Below are 17368 nucleotides of genomic sequence, written 5' to 3'. Positions count from 1 at the left end.
CAGTGGCGCCCTGTTGATGGGGGCAGAGGTGAATTCTTGGCACGCTTCCTGGCCTGCAGCATTAATTTCCTCTGTTGTGTCCTCCTTGGATGTGGAGCAGGTGGCCCTAATGAAATGCCTGAAAGAATAGGGGTAGACAAAGGAAGCTCCTTCTGAAGCCCAGGAGGCTCTCTCATTTTTCCAGTGTATACTAAGAGATGGACAGATGCTGCTGATCTCATTTGAGATGAGTAATTTGCCCTAGCTAGTGGGTGATGAAGTTGAAATCTGCACCCCAAAGCTCCTGTTCTATTGCCCAATGCTTCAGGAACATTTGTCTTCTAACTAAGCTGAGAACCAAGGAGGGAAAACATTCTCAATAAAGAATGTATTCTGAAATGTAGAGATGCTACAGATCAGACCTATGTTGGCAGGTTTCCTGGAAGACATGGTAAAAGTCAGCTTTGTTTCCTTTAGGTGACTCCCGCGGCCCTCCAAACCATCACATGGGCCCGATGTCAGAGAGGCGACATGAGCAGAGCGGCGGGCCTGAGCATGGGCCCGAGAGGGGGCCTTTCCGGGGTGGCCAGGACTGCAGGGGTCCCCCTGATAGGCGTGGCCCTCACCCAGACTTCCCCGATGACTTCAGCAGACCAGATGACTTCCACCCTGACAAGCGCTTTGGCCACCGGTTACGTGAATTTGAGGGGCGAGGAGGACCTTTACCGCAAGAAGAGAAGTGGAGGCGAGGGGGCCCTGGGCCTCCGTTTCCCCCTGATCACAGGGAATTCAGCGAGGGGGATGGCCGGGGTGCAGCCCGAGGCCCTCCGGGGGCATGGGAAGGCCGCAGGCCCGGAGATGAACGTTTCCCCCGGGATCCCGAGGACCCACGTTTTCGAGGGCGCAGAGAAGAAAGGTGGGACAGATACTTTGTGGGCCCATTCCATCTTCAGTGGAGCTTTTTATCTGCTCTCTCCACAAAGGTCTCTTTCTTCTTTTTCTTGAGGAAAGAGAATTATATCAATTACTAGCCCTACACTCTATAGATTTTGCATTTGGACGTTTAAAAAAAGTGTGCTTTTTAACCTTAGTCTTGTTTTAATCTTTGCTGTCTAGAAGTCTTTTTTGTTTTGTTTATTTTTTTATATTTTGGTCCTTTTAAAGAGATGGGAGGATCAGTATACTACAAGACTTGCTGGGATCTGACTTAAAATTTCCAGGTTCTTCTTGATTAGAATAATGAAATATGAGGCAGCTACCTAGATTGGAAATAAAGGGGTTGTGAAATAGATACAATTTTTGTGTAATTGCCCAATAATCTTAACAAACTTAAACTGAAAAACAATCTTCCTGTTAAACTTAGATCAGGCTTGAACACTCATCTCAGCATTCTTGGGGAGTTTAAGGAACAGAAGAATTGTGGAGAAAGAAACAGGAATTAGCTGAGGACCAGTGGCTCATGCCTGTAATCCCAGCACTTTGTGTGGCTGAGGCAGGAAGATCGCTTGAGGCCAGGAATTGAAGAACAGCCTGAGCAACATAGTGTAACTCCATCTCTACAAAAAAAAAAATTTAAAAATTAGCTGGGTTTGGTGGTGCATGCCTGTAGTCCTAGCTACTCAGGAAGCTGAGGTGGGAGGATCAGCTGAGGCCAGGAGGCTGCAGTGAGTTATGATTATGCCATTGCACTTCAGCCTGGGCTACAGAGCAAGACCCTGTCTCTTAAAAGAAAAACAAAACAAAACAAAAAAACACCAAGAAATAGTAAAATCTCAAGTGAGACTCAGAATAATTAAAGATGATGATAATTGAGTCTTTATTTTGTGTCAGATGTTGTTACCTCATTTAAATCGAGGAATTTGTTTTAATTTAGGAAATTAATGAACTCATTTAAAGAATTTGTGAGATAGGTGCGACTGTCAGCATCTTATGCTGATTCAGACAGAATAAGAGCAGTGTCTTGACTTTCCGAGGTCTGGCAGGTGGTAGGTGTCGGAGCTGGGCTTCAGGCCCATGCTCTTCAGCACTTCAGCTTTTACTGTAGTCTCTGACTACTCCTTAGCCATCCATGTCCTTTCATCCCATTTCTTTTTTTTTTTTTTTTTTCTTGAGACGGAATCTTGCTCTGTTGCCAGGCTGGAGTGCAGTGGCACAATCTCGGCTCACTGCAGCCTCCACCTTCTGGGTTCAAGTGATTCTCCTGCCTCAGCCTCCCAAGGAGCTGGGGTATAGGCTCACGCCACCTCGCCTGGCTAATTTTTGTATTTTTAGTAGAGATGAGGTTTCACCATGTTGGCCAGGCTGGTCTTAAACTCCTGACCTCAAGTGATCCATGTTCTTCAGCCCCCCAGAGTGCTGGGATTATAGGCGTGAGCCACTGTGCCTGGTCCTTTCATTCCATTTCTTACTCTTCTTGTGAATAGATGGTTAAGGCCGGGCACAGTGGCTCATGCTTGTAATCCCAGCGCTTTGGGAGGCTGAGGTGGGCGTATCGCGAGGTCAGGAGTTCGAGACCAGCCTGGCCAACATGGTGAAACCCTGTCTCTACTAAAGATCCAAAAAATTAGCCAGGCATGGTGGCACGTGCCTGTAATCCCAGCTACTCAGGAGGCTGAGGCAGGAGAATTGCATGAACCCGGGAGGCAGAGGTAGCAGTGAGCCGAGATTGCACCACTGCACTCCAGCCTGGGTGACAAGGTGAGACTCTGTCTCCAAAAAAAAAAAAAAAAATATATATATATATATATATATATATGATTGAGTTAGGGTTGACCAGCCCACCCTCAGGTGTGGTGAGAAAAGCATGGCTGATGACAGGCTCAGAAGGATGACATAGTGGGGGCTAAGGAAGCAATTCTTTTGGGGAGGGGAGATAGGGAGGTTAAAAATAAAGACGTAAGGGCTCCCAGTGTTTTTAAGACCCTCTCTTAATGATATCCAAGCATTACCTTTGACATGGCTTTTTATGACTAGAAGAGCTTTACATCTATGTAATATTCACTGGCTTATTGAATCTCTGCATCTTGTGCAAAATGTTACATTTTACCTTGTCTTTTTTTTTTTTTTTTTGAGAGGAAGTCGTGCTTTGTCGCTCAGGCTGGAGTGCAGTGGCGTGATCTCGGCTCACGCAGCCTCTGCCTCCTGAGTTCAAGTGATTCTTGTGCTTCAGCCTCCCAAGTAGCTGGGATTACAGGCACGCGCCACCATGCCCAGCTAATTTTTGTATTTTTAGTAAAGATGGGGTTTAGCCATGTTGGCCAGGCTGGTCTTGAACTCCTGGCCTCAAGTGATCTGCCTGCCTCGGCCTCCCAAAGTGCTGGGATTACAGGCGTGAGCCACTGTGCCCGGCCACCCTGTCTTGATTTGTATTGTGTTTCATCTGTCAGTGCAGACCCACAGCCTAGGCTGGTGTGTGAGAGTGTAAAGGTATTGTGGTTATATAGGAGAAAGTTCTTGTTCTTAGAAGAAATGTACTGAAGCATTTAGGGGTGAAGCTCATGTTGGCAGCTGATTTTCAAATGGTTTAGAAAACGTGTGTGAGTAGCTGGATGGAGAAGATAAAGCACGCGTGGCAAAATATTAAGAAGGGATTGATCTGGGTGGAGGATCTGGGATGTTCATTGTACTGTTCTTTCAGCTTTCCTGTAAGTTTGAAAATCTTCCAAGTAGAAGATTAGGGTAAAGGCAATGGAATGGAAACCCGAGGAAGAACAGAGGCCTGGCCTGGGAGGAGGCCACGCAGCTCATGCAGAGGGGCCCTGCAGGGTGGCACCACTGCCTCTCAGTGAGCACTGCCAGAAGGTCACTTTCTCTTCTTTCGCACAGACCTCCTGGTACTCTCTCTGCCTCAGTAATACTCCCAGTCACTGTAGTCTCCTAGCTCCAAAATTCCTGAGAGAAGGGGAAGCTGTTCACTAAGCAGGGCTCCAGACTGCCAGCTAGCCAGTGGATCGCTGCCTGTAAGCCAGATGCTGACCTGTGTGCCCATCAGCTGTGGACTGGGGCCATGAGTGCCGCTCGTGGCCATGGAGGCCTGCCTCTGGGTGGAGGCTGTGGGCTGGGGCAGATGGCAGAGTCCCTACCTACAAACAGGTCCAGTATGGTTGGCAGACACGGTCTTGCCCCCATTTTTCTGAATATATGTCATAAATGTTCATCATACAAATGTAGATGATAATGACAAGTATTTGTGAGGCAGTGATACAGAACCTGGGCCGAGGGTCAAGACTGGCTGAGTTCAGATCACCAGCACTTACTCTGTGTCCTTGAATAAATGACGTCAGCAATCTGGGCCTCAGTGTTCTCATCAATGGAGCTGCTGCTAATACCAGCTTCATATGGTGGCTGTGAGAATGAAATGAATGAAACGAAGTAATACTTGTATATACCTAAAAGCCTAAAAGAAGCTTAAAGTAACTCCACACTCTGGTGTGTTTCCTTCTGGTCTGTTTTTGCCTCTGATAGTATTAATAGGATTATATAATGTATCCTTTCAAAAATACATAGTTTTATTTTGTTTTCCCCCCAATTAACATTGTATCATGCTTTCTCATATCATGTACTTCTTTGAAACATGAACTTAGAGTGGCAAGGTGTTCCCTGAGATGGACATTCTGCTGTTTTCTCTTTATAGTTTCAGAAGAGGAGCCCCACCGAGGCATGAGGGCCGTGCTCCTCCCAGAGGAAGGGATGGTTTTCCTGGTCCTGAAGACTTTGGTCCAGAGGAGAATTTTGATGCTTCTGAGGAAGCGGCCCGAGGACGAGATCTCAGAGGTCGAGGTCGGGGTACCCCACGAGGTGAGCGAGTTACTAAAGACACCTGGTCTGGAAGGATAGGGTGCAGAATACAGTGGTTGTGAATATATCGGGAACAGTCTGAGTGCAGCATTGTTTGCTCTGTTGTGTAGGAGGAAGGAAGGGTTTACTTCCCACTCCTGACGAGTTCCCTCGCTTTGAAGGAGGGCGGAAGCCAGATTCCTGGGATGGAAACAGAGAGCCTGGTAAGGAAAAGAACCGCTTGTTGGGTAACTCTAGACTGCAGTTCACAAAGTGAGTTCTGAGGGCCCTCTCTGGGGTGCACTGGGTCCCCTCTTTCCAGCTCATGTCTCCCAGGGGGCTGGGCTGTCTCCTGTCCTGCAGCCGCAGCACTTGATCTCAGCAGGTGGAATGCAGAGCAGAGGAATCCGCCAGACATTACAGGGATCTATCTGAGTATAAAACAGGACTGCTCTTTCCACTAAATTATTTTTGGAGAATAAAGTTAAGTGAATTAAAATTTTCCCAGTCTCAATTGCTAATATGGTAAATATTCGTAGTTACAACTCTCATTAACAAAATCTCTTAGGAGTCCTCAGTAATTTGAGACTGTAAAGGCGTCTGGATACTACATCGCCTGAGAACAAGTTCTCTGGATCTTACCTGCCCCTCTTACATGAGGAGGCACCCTGATGTCTAGGTGGCTTACCCCTTGGCCTGTGGCGGGCATTCAGCATGAGTGAACGGTGGCTCTCGAGTTGCTCCCTACTCTCAACAGTGTCATTCCCATCTGCTTTTGGTCGCACTGTGCTTTCCTGTAAGGAGATTTGTTTCTTGTTTCAGGGCCAGGTCATGAACATTTTCGTGATGCTCCCCGCCCTGATCATCCCCCTCACGACGGTCATTCCCCAGCCAGCAGAGAACGCTCTTCTTCTCTCCAAGGCATGGACATGGCATCCCTACCTCCCCGAAAGCGCCCCTGGCATGATGGCCCAGGCACTTCTGAGCACAGAGAGATGGAGGCCCCAGGAGGCCCTTCTGAAGATCGAGGAGGCAAAGGTAAGAGCAGGCCAGTGGTTATGGTTCCAGGAGCTGCAGGGGCCGATGGAGGCCTTGCCTGCATCTGCTACACATGCCCTTGCAGCCTGGGCTGTGCAGAGGCACATGCTCCTAAATGTGGTGCCAGTGCCACACGAGCTGTCATCTGGTGGACTGCAACTCGGCCCCGCACAGGACTCCACTTGCCTCCAGGAATGCCCGTTCGCTTGAGGTTTGCACTTCAGCCCTCTGCCAAGATGCCCCAGTACTCTGCTCGGCTTGCTGTCTGGGAGCCCTGCTCTTATTGGCAGTCTGCCCTCCACAAGGCTGCTTGGAACCCTCAAGGGCTCTCAGTGGGAGGGGAAGAGTTGTCCTCTCCTGGATGGTCTGTTGGTTTTTTTTAGCCTGGGTCTAGAGGAACACTGCTTGTGCTCAAAGTCACGAAGACTTTGGGAAACATGGTCTATGGGCAGTGTTTCCAGGGGCACAGCAGATTATCTCCTCAACTGGGAACTGTGGAGCTTTATTTTATAGGCAGCACTAACTTTAGTCAGGAGTAGTCGCCTCTGAAGGCTGACTACAACTCTGGTTGCAAGGCAGCGGCGGGGGGTGCATAGGTGGTGTGGCTCAGAGGCTTCTGGGAAGGCTGCTCCCCGCATGCCCCAGCTTGTGCTCTGCTCCTGAAGTTGGCCTGTCTGTATGGACGGTCCTTCCAGTACAGAGTTCTGCCATTTGGTCTTTTTGGGTTTTTTCTGTCACCCAGGCTGGAGTGCAGTGATGTGATCTTGGCTCACTGCAAGCAAACCCTGCCTCCCGGGTTCAAGCGATTCTTGTGCCTCAGTCTCCCCAGTAGCTGGAACTACAGGTGTGCGCCACCACGCTTTTGTGTTTTTAGAGAGATGGGCTTTTGCTACATTGGCTAGGCTGGTCTCGAACTCCTGGCCTCAAGTGATCCACCTGCGTTGGCCTCTCAAAGTGCTGGCGTTGCAGGCATGAGCCACCATACCTGGCCTGCCATTTGGTCTTGATAGTTGTTTGTCTCAACAAAACCCTCAGAAATTACCTTATGTATTATCAATAGTTCATCCTCCATAAACACATTGTACTACTAACCAGCGTGCTGTGACCTTGGCTGACTTTCTGGGGCACTCGGCACACCATTATTAGGTCTCTCTGGTCAAGGACATGCAGTTAGCATGGGAGTGACGTAGTAGCTGACACTCTGCCCAGGTGCCTCAGGTGGGTTGAAGCTGCACTTTCTAAGAAAAGAAGCCAAGATTGTTCCTTTGGCTGGCTCTCCTTACTTCATCTCAGCTAGATTCATATTCTGTTACAAAATATAAGACAGCAGAGAGTTTGCAGTCATCTTCCGAGAGTGCATTATGGGAGATGTGACCAAACCCTATCATTTCCTGAGGAAAAAAATTTTAACAAGATAGAATTTTTTTTCCTTTTCCTTTCTTTTTTTTTTTTTTTTTTTTTTTTTTTAAAAAATATATTCTCAAGCTGCAACAGAATGAAAGAATTTTAATGGTACCTAAACATTTGTGTGTATTAGTCTGAAGCAGGTTAAGCTGTGCCTCGGTGATAGAACCTAAAAGCCAGTGTTTTGTGGGGTTTTGGGGTTTTTGTGCTTTTCTTTTGTTTTTTTCAAGAAATACTTTTACTAATTATGAAAAGGAAGCCAAAAGTGCCACATGTCATGGGACAATCCCAGTGAACACTTATCCTAGTTGGAGCACTTTTTATTAACATTAGCAGTGTGTACTTCCAAAGTCAAGTCAGTGTATTCAAACCTTCCCTCAACATACCCTGGTGGCTGGGAGCGGGTAGATACACTTCCCATGGTCTGGGACATGGCCCAGTGTGGCACGGGTCTCCCTGAAGGTGCACTGTGCTCATCTCTTGGCTTCCCGTCGTCTGTCACACAGCCCTGGGGACATGGAGCTGGCTGATGCTGAGGCCCATGGCCATGAGCCAGGAAGGGGGAGGCAGGGTCAGGAAAGGGTAGAGGCACACTTCTCAGTACTCTGAATACCACTGCCAGTCTCCCTGGCACCCAGCAGAACTGGTCCATTGTCATCAGAGAGTAAAGTTTGTACTGGGAGTTACTGACAAACAGTTGCTAATACGAAGTCCCATGTGAAATTTTCTTTGTTTCAGGCCGAGGGGGCCCAGGACCTGCCCAGAGAGTGCCCAAATCTGGGCGTTCCAGCTCCTTAGACGGAGAGCACCACGATGGATACCACAGAGATGAACCTTTTGGGGGCCCTCCAGGCAGTGGCACCCCTTCTCGAGGGGGCCGGAGTGGCAGTAACTGGGGTAGAGGGAGTAACATGAACTCTGGCCCGCCGAGGCGAGGAGCTTCACGGGGTGGTGGAAGGGGTCGGTAGAAGCTGGAACTGAGTACCCTGAGACCTCTCTGGACAGTATTTAAGAACTTCTTGTGGACTTACCAAGAGAAACAAAAGGAAGCCTGCACCGTTGTAGCCCTGAACTCTTTTCTGGGCACCTGAACCCCAGGAACCCTCAATGAGGTCTTCAAGATGAAGAGACTGCTGCCAGCTACCAGCCTGGCTGGCCCTGTCCTGTCCACCCTCATTGCCCCAACTCCCATGTTGTTTTGTGAAGATAAAACCTGGGATCTTTTTTTTTTTTTTTTTTTTTTTAAGTCTCACCAGACACGGGGCGTCTCCACAAATTTAAGTTCCTGTCCATTTGGAAATTTGTTTCTATGTGTACAGTTTGTCAGAGAAAAACATAAAGTTTTTGTATGAATACAGAATGTGATTTACGCAAGAATTAACAGAAAACTAGTTGTGAAGTGCTTGCCTTAAGGAAACCTTTGGTTTCCATTGCATCCCATCTGCCGAGGAATGCACGGTTGTTGCTGATGTTCATGAGCATATTAACCACTAGGTCATCTCAGTTAATCTCCGCTGTGAACTTTGTGTTTTTCAACACACTCCTGTCACACCATTTTTGTGATAGTGTGAGAAATACTTGAAATTTATTCTAATGTAGTTTGTAGTAGGTTCAAATTTTTACTCAGACATGCTGTGACAGATGGAAAATTGTACTCTGAAGAGAAAATGCAATCTTCTGGCTGTCCAATGAGGGAGCTTCCCCTCGGAAGCATCTCCTAAAAATCAGTTTAGATTTGAATCGCCTTGTTATGATGAGGAGAGGAACTTGATGTTTGTTTGTTAGTCAGAAATAAAGTCACATGCCCTTTAGGTAACTTGAAATCACACATGGAGTTGATAAGGAATGGACCAAAATAGGTCCTAAAACAATTTTGCAACACTTAAGTTTTCGTCTCTTCCTCTTCCATACTAACTATGTGGAAATACCAGTGTGACGGCAGGGCATACTTCCAACTCACAGGAAGCCAGATAGATCTTGTCCATGGCAAATTCCTTGTTTGAAATAAACATACCATTTAGCCCAGTTTGGATTGGAAGCCAAAAATTCAGTTTGTTACACCCCATGATACTTTCTGTACTGACCTTTATTTTGGTTTTACATGGAAGCTTTTATTAAAAGGACTGTCCTATGGCCACTTTAACGTTTCATTACATTGGCAGCTTCAGTTTTGGCATCAGAGTTAAATTTATTTGGCAAATTTAGTGGTGCTGGAAGTAAGTAAGTTTCTTTTTTTCTTTTTTGACAGAATCTTTCTTGTTCTGTCACCCAGCCAGGAGTGCAGTGGTGCAATCACGGCTCACTTCAGCTTCGACCCTGCCTCAGCCTCCCTAGTAGCTAGGACTACAGGCACATGCCACCATGCCCAGCTAATTTTTTTTTTTTTTTTGTATTTTTTGTAGAGATGGAGTTTCACCACTTTGCCTATGTTGGTCTCAAACTCCTGGGCTCAAGTGGTCCACCCGCTGTGGCCTCCCAAAGTGCTGGGATTGCAGATGTGAGCCACAGTACCTGGCCACTGGTGCTGGAAGTTTCAATGGTTTCTTAGAAAAGGCATACTGATTGATATAGTTTAACAGTATATGAAAATCTAACTGGTTCTCTATGAATGTAAAAAAACAGCAAAAGCTAACTGATTTCTGTGGAGTGAGAAAATGTCAGCCATATACACTGCTTTTCAGTGTTTGTTAGAATCTAGAGACTATTTTTTTTTTAACTTTGAAATTACAGCTTATTTAATCAGCGCTCCACCGTAAACATGCTATTAGGAGGCTCAAGATTGCTTTAGGTTATGGATATTTCTTCACTCACCCCCAACTGGTATAGCTTAAAGAAACTGTAATCAAATTTCATGAAGCTAAAACCGGATCCAGAGACCAAACCCGTATCAAGATTAGACTTTTTTCCCCTGAGATTCTAGTGGAAAAATTTTCATTATTTTGGGCTTTAACTTTAGAAACATGGTATCTCAGTAAGCAGATAACCAGATCACATTGAAAAATTTTCATTTTACCTTTAAGCTCTACTGGACTTGACAGATCATTTAAACAGTAAACCTCTACATTATATTTATTAAATATATATGGCACTTAAAAACATCACTGTCAGCATACATACTAGATGTTGTGATTTGAAGCTTATAGAAACTAGATTTTCAATGTTTGATTTGAGAAAAAATTTTTGAGACAGGGTCTCGCTGTTGCCCAGGCTGTGGTGCAGTGTTGCAATCACAGCTCACTGCAGCCTCAACCTCCCGAGCTCAAGTGATCTTCCCACCTCAGCCCCACCCCGAGTAGTTGGGATCACAGTTGTGTGCCACCACATCTGGCGAATTTCTTAAAGATTTTCTGTGGAGATGGGGTTTATTAACTATGTTGCCCAGGCTGGTCTTGAACTGGTCTCAAGCGATCCTCCTGCCTTGGCCTCCCAAAAATGCTGGGATTACAGGTGTGAGCCACCAGCTGAGAAATGTTGAATTTTAAAGTTTTTATTTAAGAAATAAACATTGTAAAACATTATAAAACCCCCAACTATTGCAAGTTCTAGAGAAATTTAAAACTAGAACAGAAATTTAGGGGACTAGAAAGAACAGGCAATGGCACAAGTCTTTACAATTAAAAAAATAAATCATTCTGAAAATACTGCATTTGATCTCTCACAGGCAGCCTCCTGAGGTAGGTAACCTTGTTTACTGATGGGGAGGGAACAAGGCAGTGTTCTTTACCAAATCTCAGGGCGGGTAGCCTGCAAGCCTACAGTGTGGATGTTGGCCACTTGTGTCACTTCTTGGGACAGGGCTTAGGGACCTGACTTAGGAACATAAATTTTGGGGTTGGAGGAAGCAGCAGTGCTCCACTGCGGCACGACAGACACCCTGTTAAGGCAACACTGGAATCCAGCTCAGGAAAAGCATTATTTTCAAATTGTGCAAGCCAATGCACAGAAAGGTGGTCCTCAACCTTGGGGAACGTAGAATCACCCGGGGAGCTTTAAAAAGGTCCTATGTCTGGGACCTACTTCCCAGGTTCTGACTGCACTGATCTGAGGTGTGGCTCTTCAAGGCAGGCGCGAGAACCACTGGCACACGTTTAAATTCTAAATATATTTTACTTCCTAGTGTATTGCTACTGACAAAACGTAGTTTTCTGGACTCATCAGAATGTTAGGCTCATACTTTCTGGCAATAAATTAAGGTAGGTAAAAGTAACTGCTGAACCTAAAATGAAGGAAGCAGCAATTAGACATATAAAACATCTTAAGATCAGCCTGCAAACTGTAAACTAGTTTACAAAGCAGACTATACAATGAGGAATAATTCGAGCTTGTAGAAATCCATGGTTTCCATCAGATACAGGTATTCCGGATCTAGAATTATCTTCCTACTTGCAGGATTTCCGCACAGACCATTAAGCATGTACGCGCCCCTTCCTGGATCCCATGCTTCTTGGGGCAGGAAATTTCTTTTGGTCCGTCGCTTTCGTCGTGAAATACACAACTAATTTTCCTTTCATGTTATAAGGCACCATATTTATGATTCTGTTAACTGAAGAAAAAACCCGAGATAAACCATCTTAAATAAGTACTTTTAAAAGTCCAGTGGCTGAATTCGGTGTTTAATCTGATACCCGTCTGGATTCGCAGACTGAAGAGAGTAACTTACAAGTCTTAGTACAGCCAAAACAGAAAACTACCGTCGCTACGCTACATCTACCACTGGATTTTAAAACGACAAAATAGCCTGAGAAAAATCACAAGAGCAGCTAATTCGAAGAAAAGTCCTTTTTCTTTACTCAGCCGAACCTAAGACCACAGTTACCTCGAAAGCAACTTCTAATAACCGTCTCCCATCCTGTCACCAGTTCAATGACAAAATCTGTTTTCAGAGCATGTGCCAAGTCCAGACAAAACGCTGACATCGAGGAGCTCCCAACGCTGCTGTCGCCTCCGCTGGCAGCAGCCGCTCCCGGCTTAGACTCGCAGGCTGTCGCGGCAGGGCCTTCGCCACGGGCGTCCGGGCACCGCCGTGCAGTCCTCGGCTCGGCCGGCGCGGTCTCCGACGGCGCTGGCTCCGCGTACTTGACCCGAGGCGAGGGCGCGAGGTCCTCACACGGGCAGCACCTTGGCGAGGCCGGCGCTGCGGCCCAAACGACCCAGCGCGAGGCGCAGCGCGGTGCCGCCGCCCCAGGGCAGCAGCCCAACCAGCGCGGCCAGCAGCGCGGCCACCTGCGCGCCCGCGCCCAGCACCGTGAGCAGCGTACTGCGCAGGCCCAGCGCGGCGAACAAAGTGGCGCCCAGCGCTGCTGTGTAGAGCAGCGCGGGCCGGGACGGCGCTTCTTCGCAGCGCAGCAGGCGCCCGCAGGCGGCGCCGCCCCGCAGCAGCGCGCCTCCCGCCAGCGCCAGCGCCGAGCCCAGCGACCAGAGCAGCGCGAACTTGCGCGCGCGCAGCAGCAACACCGGCGCGTAGAGCGCGGCCAGGCCGAAACACAGTGCAGCCAGCAGCAGGCACCCGCCACCCGCCGCCAGCCGCTGCCCGCGCGTCACACTCGGGAAGCACGCCAGGCCCGTCGCTGCCGACTCCGCGGGGCTCCGCGCCGACGTCCAGCGCAGGCCCGCGCGGCCCAACCACGCCCCCGCCGGCCCGTCACCGGTCTCCTCCGCCTCCTCCGCGGCGAGCAGCGGCTCCGCGGCCGCCGGGCCGCCGCCTTTTCCCTGCGCCAGGTACTCCTGCAGCTGGCGGTGGAGGTCCGCCATCTTGGACAAGGCGCGGCAGGAGGGAAAAGCTGCCGCTCACTTCCGGCCCTCCCCGGCCGCGGGCGGAAGCGGCTCGGCCTTCGGGCGGCAATTGGTCGGCCACGGCTAAAGGGTCAGGGCCTGCGGCGCTCGCGAAAGTGCCGCGGTGCCTCCCCCGCGGACTTTTGTGGTGTCCCCAAGTACCGTGGGCGCAGGTGCTGCCTGTCCGCCTGCAGTCGCCCTCCCAGTGCCTGACCCTCTTCCTTGTTCGGAGTAGGCGCCATTACGGTCTGGCTAAGTCCTGCCAGCATTAATAGTTCGAAGGCAAGGGTGGGTGTTGATCTAAAGAGGCACAAGAGGGGACACTTTTGCTGATGGAAATGTCCTGTGGCCTCACTGTCTGCGTCTACCTTGGCGGTGATATTGTGCTAGTTTGGCAACATGGAGGAATGGGTAAAGGGTACACAGGATCTCTCTTGTTTCTTACAACTGAACACAGTGATCTCAAAATAAAAATTTAATTTTTAAAAAAGTTCAGACCTGTGTGACTCAGGTGGTTTTTCTGGGGAAAGTTGCGTTCTGATTAGTTACCTCACTTGTAGTAATAGTGACCATCCTGATCACTTCCCATGGGGTTGATAAAGGAAGGGTTGACACCCAGCACCCTCAACCTGCTTGTCTATTCTGTTCTCAGTTTTGGCCATAGGCCTGGCAACATCCTTGACTCCTTCGCACACCTTGTTCAAGACTCGGTGCTGCTGTCCCATGAGTTTGGTGTCACTCTCGTGCTCTGGACAGCGCCACGCCCAGCTGTGCTGACTCATCGTCACATCACTCTGACAAGCTGGCCCGCACGGAGGTCAATCTTGATCTATTCCCAGGCCGCACCCACGTGCCCTGCTCTTTCTCAGAGCCTCCTAGAGGGTGTTCCTCTCACAGGTCAGATTCCTCCGGATTCTTCCAGCTGCCTCTCCAGCTCCCCTCACCACTTTGGCTTCTCCTGGGTGGCCCCGTGTCCTTTGTCCTCTGCCCTAGGTGGATGTAAGGTTAACGGCTTCCTGCTGTTTGCCTTCTCAGCTTTTCCATCCCCTGTGTAACTAATCTCCCCCATTAAGTTCCTTTTAATGCTTTCTGTTTTCTTGTTTGGATCCTGACAGATATAATTCTTTTTCAAAATACATTCTGATTTTTTATCTCACTTGATGATAATAGTGACCAGCCTGATCACTTAGTATGGGCTAAACCATTAGGATGGCTATGATCAAAACAAACAAAAAAACACACCAGAAAGTGACAAGTGCTGTCAAGGACGTGGAGAAACTAGAAGCCTTGTGCACTGTTGGTGGGAATGTAAAATGCTACAGCTGCTGTGGAAAACAGTACGAAAGTTCCTAGAGAAAAAAAAAAAAATATATATATATATATATATATACACACACACACATAAACATATATACACACATATTTGTATACAGTTATGTGTGTATGTGTGTATATAATTACAATCCGATCCAGCAATTCCACTCTGGATATATACCCCAAAGAATTGAAAGCAGGGTCTCAGAGATTTGTATAACTCTTCACAGCAGAACTGTTCATGTTAGTCCAGAGATGGAAGCAACTCAAGTGTCTACCAGCAGATAAATAAAATGTGATATATGCATACAACGGTCTGTTATGCAGCCTTAAAAAGGAAGGAGATTCTGACACATGCTACAACATGGATGAACCTTGAGGACATTATGCTGAGTGAAATAAGCCAGTCACAAAAAGGACCAATACTGCATGGTTCCACTTCTGTGAGGTACTTAGAGTAGTCAAATACACAGAGCTAGAAAGTGGACTGGGTACATAAATGCCCATCAGTGATGTTACCTAATCATTTATGCAGTTACCATATAGAAAAGGCAGGACCGTGCTGCTCGTTTTATAGGTGAGGGAAGCTAAGAAATACCAAGAAGTGAAGTAACCTACTCAAGGTCACCTACAAAACTGACGATAGGGCAGCGTTAGCTTGTGATTCCTGGTTTCTAACCTTGTGGGCTTCCCATTGCAGAAAAAGGCCTTCGCTGGGGGTCCCTCTGTGTGAGCCCTGGATGCGCTTTCCGCTGTGGTTTGGTTGCAGGGAGTGAATGTCATTAACAAAACCCACTCTCCTCCAGCACTGCAGCAAAACTCATCCCAACAATCATTTTCACTTGCTTTCCCGTCTCCCTTGAAGCCCTTCAACCAGGCCTTCATTCCACCGTGCCAGCAAAATTGTTCATCACAAAATCGCCAGACGCTGTCGGCTAGTGCAGTGAGTTTCAGCCCTCAGCCCCAGCACCGCACCGCGGGCTCCTCTCTTGGCTGTTCTTCCTCCTGAGCCCTCAGTGTTGTTGCGCCTGGGGCGTCTCCTTTTTTCTCTCTCGGCACCCTCTGGCCCCGCCCGTGTGGTTAAAACCCTCTGCGTGCAGAGCCTTCCCCACTTCTCCACCGGGCATCTAATAGACACCCTGGAGATGACATGCAGAACCAAACACTTCACTCCTGACTTCCCCTCCTCATCCCCCAAAACCTGTAGCTACCTCCTCCTTCCGCACCTCAAGAAATCGCACCCCATCAGCAAGTCCCACCAGCTCCACCTTGGAAACAGATCCAGTACCAGCCCATTCTCTCCTCCACCACTAACCCCACATCTGGGCGCCCGCCTGCACCCCACCATGGTGCCCCTGTTTTGGTCCATGCTTTCCTCACGGTTGTTCACACATTGGCCTGAGAGACCTTTGTCCACTGAGTCAGATGATGTCACTCCCCCAGTGCTCCCCACCTCACACTCACAGAAGCAACTTCCTCACCTCGCCCACGCTGCCCTGTGGGATGGCCGGGACCTGTCTGCCTCTACTCCCCTGCTTTCTCCCCACTCCATGCCGGTCTATGTCTGGTGGCCTTTGGGTTGTTTCTGGATCTGTCAAACATGTTCCCACTTCAGTGCCTTTGTCCTTGCTGTTCTCGGCCTAGAGCATTCCTCCTCACCCCAAATATCTTCACAGCACCCTCCCTCATTCCTTCAGGTCTCTACTTCAATGTCACTTTTCAAAATGTCTTTCCCTGACTTCCCCGAAGCAGCAGCTCCCATCACCCTCCACCCTTTTCACTCACAAGCATAATGGACGGTAGCACACTCATTTCCCGGGTGGTCTAAGAACAGGCAAATGCCTTTCCGAGCCCTCCCTCCCTCCCCATCCTTCATTTTGAACCTGTCCTTCCTTCTGGGCTCCATTCACAGTGGACGTTGATGTGGATGGAGATGAAAGGACCCAGACTCACACACATGCAGCAGGGCCTGGAAAGGATTTTTTTTTTTTTAATTTCTTGTTCTGAAACCCTATTTCTCTGTGGTACTCGATGGCCTTGTCCCCACGGGAAGAAGCCTGGCTTTTCAGGAGCTTTAGATTTCACCATGTCAGCACCAGGCAGGGCCTGGCCTCAGCTCTCGCAGCCACCGCATCTGCAAATCCTGGGAAGGGGCTCCTCAGATGCCCGTGTCCTGCCTTCCACTATTGTTGGACTTTAGCATAAGGTCAGGCAGGTCCCAGCTCCCACCTCCCCAAGGGGAAGGGGCCAGAGCCAGCCTTTTCTTCTGCCGAGGTCTTTCACCTTGACCTAAGGAAGCAGCACCCTTCGCACCAAATCTTCTCTCACTTGTAGGAAACTATATTTTCTCCCAGAGCCCAGCAAGTGCTATCCACACTTCTTTTGAGGGCTTTCCAGAGTGCCGTCTCCCTCCCTTCCCTGTCTGCCATGGCCCTCTCTGTTCAGCTGGGTTTACTTGTCCCCTGCTGGGCCTCAACCTGAACTACGTTCTCCCTTCCTTCAGTGTGGTGGATCAGCTAGCGCCAACCACCCCCTCATTTTTGAGCAGGATCTTGCTCTGCCGCCCAGGCTGGAGTGCAATGGTGCGATCTTGGCTCACTGCAACCTCCGCCTCCCGGGTTCAAGCGATTGTCCCACCTCAGCCTCCAGAGTAGTGAGATTACAGGCACATGCCTGTAGACGGGGTTTCCACAGGTGGCTCAGGTGGTCTCCAACTTCAGAGCTCAAGTGATCCACCCACCTCAGCCTCCCAAAGTGCTGGGATTACAGGCATGAGCCACGGCAACAGGCCCACCAGTGCCCCTTTTCAAAACTGAAATCTAGTAATGTCCTCTTTATCTACTATTCTTCAGTGGCTCCTTATTTCCTACAGATTAAATTCTAATTCCCCGCCTGCCACCCAGCCTTCTAGGCCCTGCCTTATGCCCCAGTGGCTCTCCCAGATGCTCTGTGGGGTCCCTCTGGACCTAGCAGTTTGGAGACTCCCTTCTGTGGCTTCGCTGAGCCCAGGCTCTCTGCTGAGTGGACCTCTGTCTACTGCTCCTTCCCCTCCCTCTCCCAAGCATCCCCTTCCTCCAAGTCACTC

At 48.8% G+C, this 17368-nt stretch overlaps 2 protein-coding genes across 3 annotated transcripts in view; one reads left to right on the top strand and one right to left on the bottom strand.

The window, feature by feature from the left end:
* WDR33 (WD repeat domain 33) overlaps positions 1–8588 on the top strand; it is a 103656-nt gene extending 95068 nt beyond the window's left edge. Inside the window, exons 18-22 of one of the 2 annotated variants that reach the window (XM_055261460.2) lie at positions 457–895; positions 4613–4776; positions 4887–4979; positions 5578–5793; positions 7936–8588. In XM_055261460.2, the coding sequence (XP_055117435.1) occupies positions 457–895; positions 4613–4776; positions 4887–4979; positions 5578–5793; positions 7936–8165 (1142 nt within the window). In that variant the 3' untranslated portion in view covers positions 8166–8588. The remainder of the gene's footprint in view (positions 1–456; positions 896–4612; positions 4777–4886; positions 4980–5577; positions 5794–7935) is intronic. The other variant, XM_055261461.2, reaches the window with a different exon arrangement.
* A 2696-nt stretch (positions 8589–11284) lies between these two features.
* SFT2D3 (SFT2 domain containing 3) lies at positions 11285–13458 on the bottom strand. The gene has a single exon (XM_055261485.2). The coding sequence runs from the start codon at positions 12946–12948 to the stop codon at positions 12301–12303; it is 648 nt and encodes a 215-aa protein (XP_055117460.1). The 5' UTR covers positions 12949–13458; the 3' UTR covers positions 11285–12300.
* Between the last annotated feature and the right edge of the window lie 3910 nt (positions 13459–17368).

The sequence above is a fragment of the Symphalangus syndactylus genome, chromosome 22 (genome assembly GCF_028878055.3).
Source record: "Symphalangus syndactylus isolate Jambi chromosome 22, NHGRI_mSymSyn1-v2.1_pri, whole genome shotgun sequence".
Classification (NCBI taxonomy): domain Eukaryota; kingdom Metazoa; phylum Chordata; class Mammalia; order Primates; family Hylobatidae; genus Symphalangus; species Symphalangus syndactylus.
This window is presented reverse-complemented; position numbering and strand designations above follow the sequence as displayed.

Coding starts and splice junctions, on each gene's coding strand:
- SFT2D3 (XM_055261485.2), bottom strand. CDS start 12,948: ATGGCGGACCTCCACCGCCAGCTGCAGGAGTACCTGGCGCAGGGAAAA.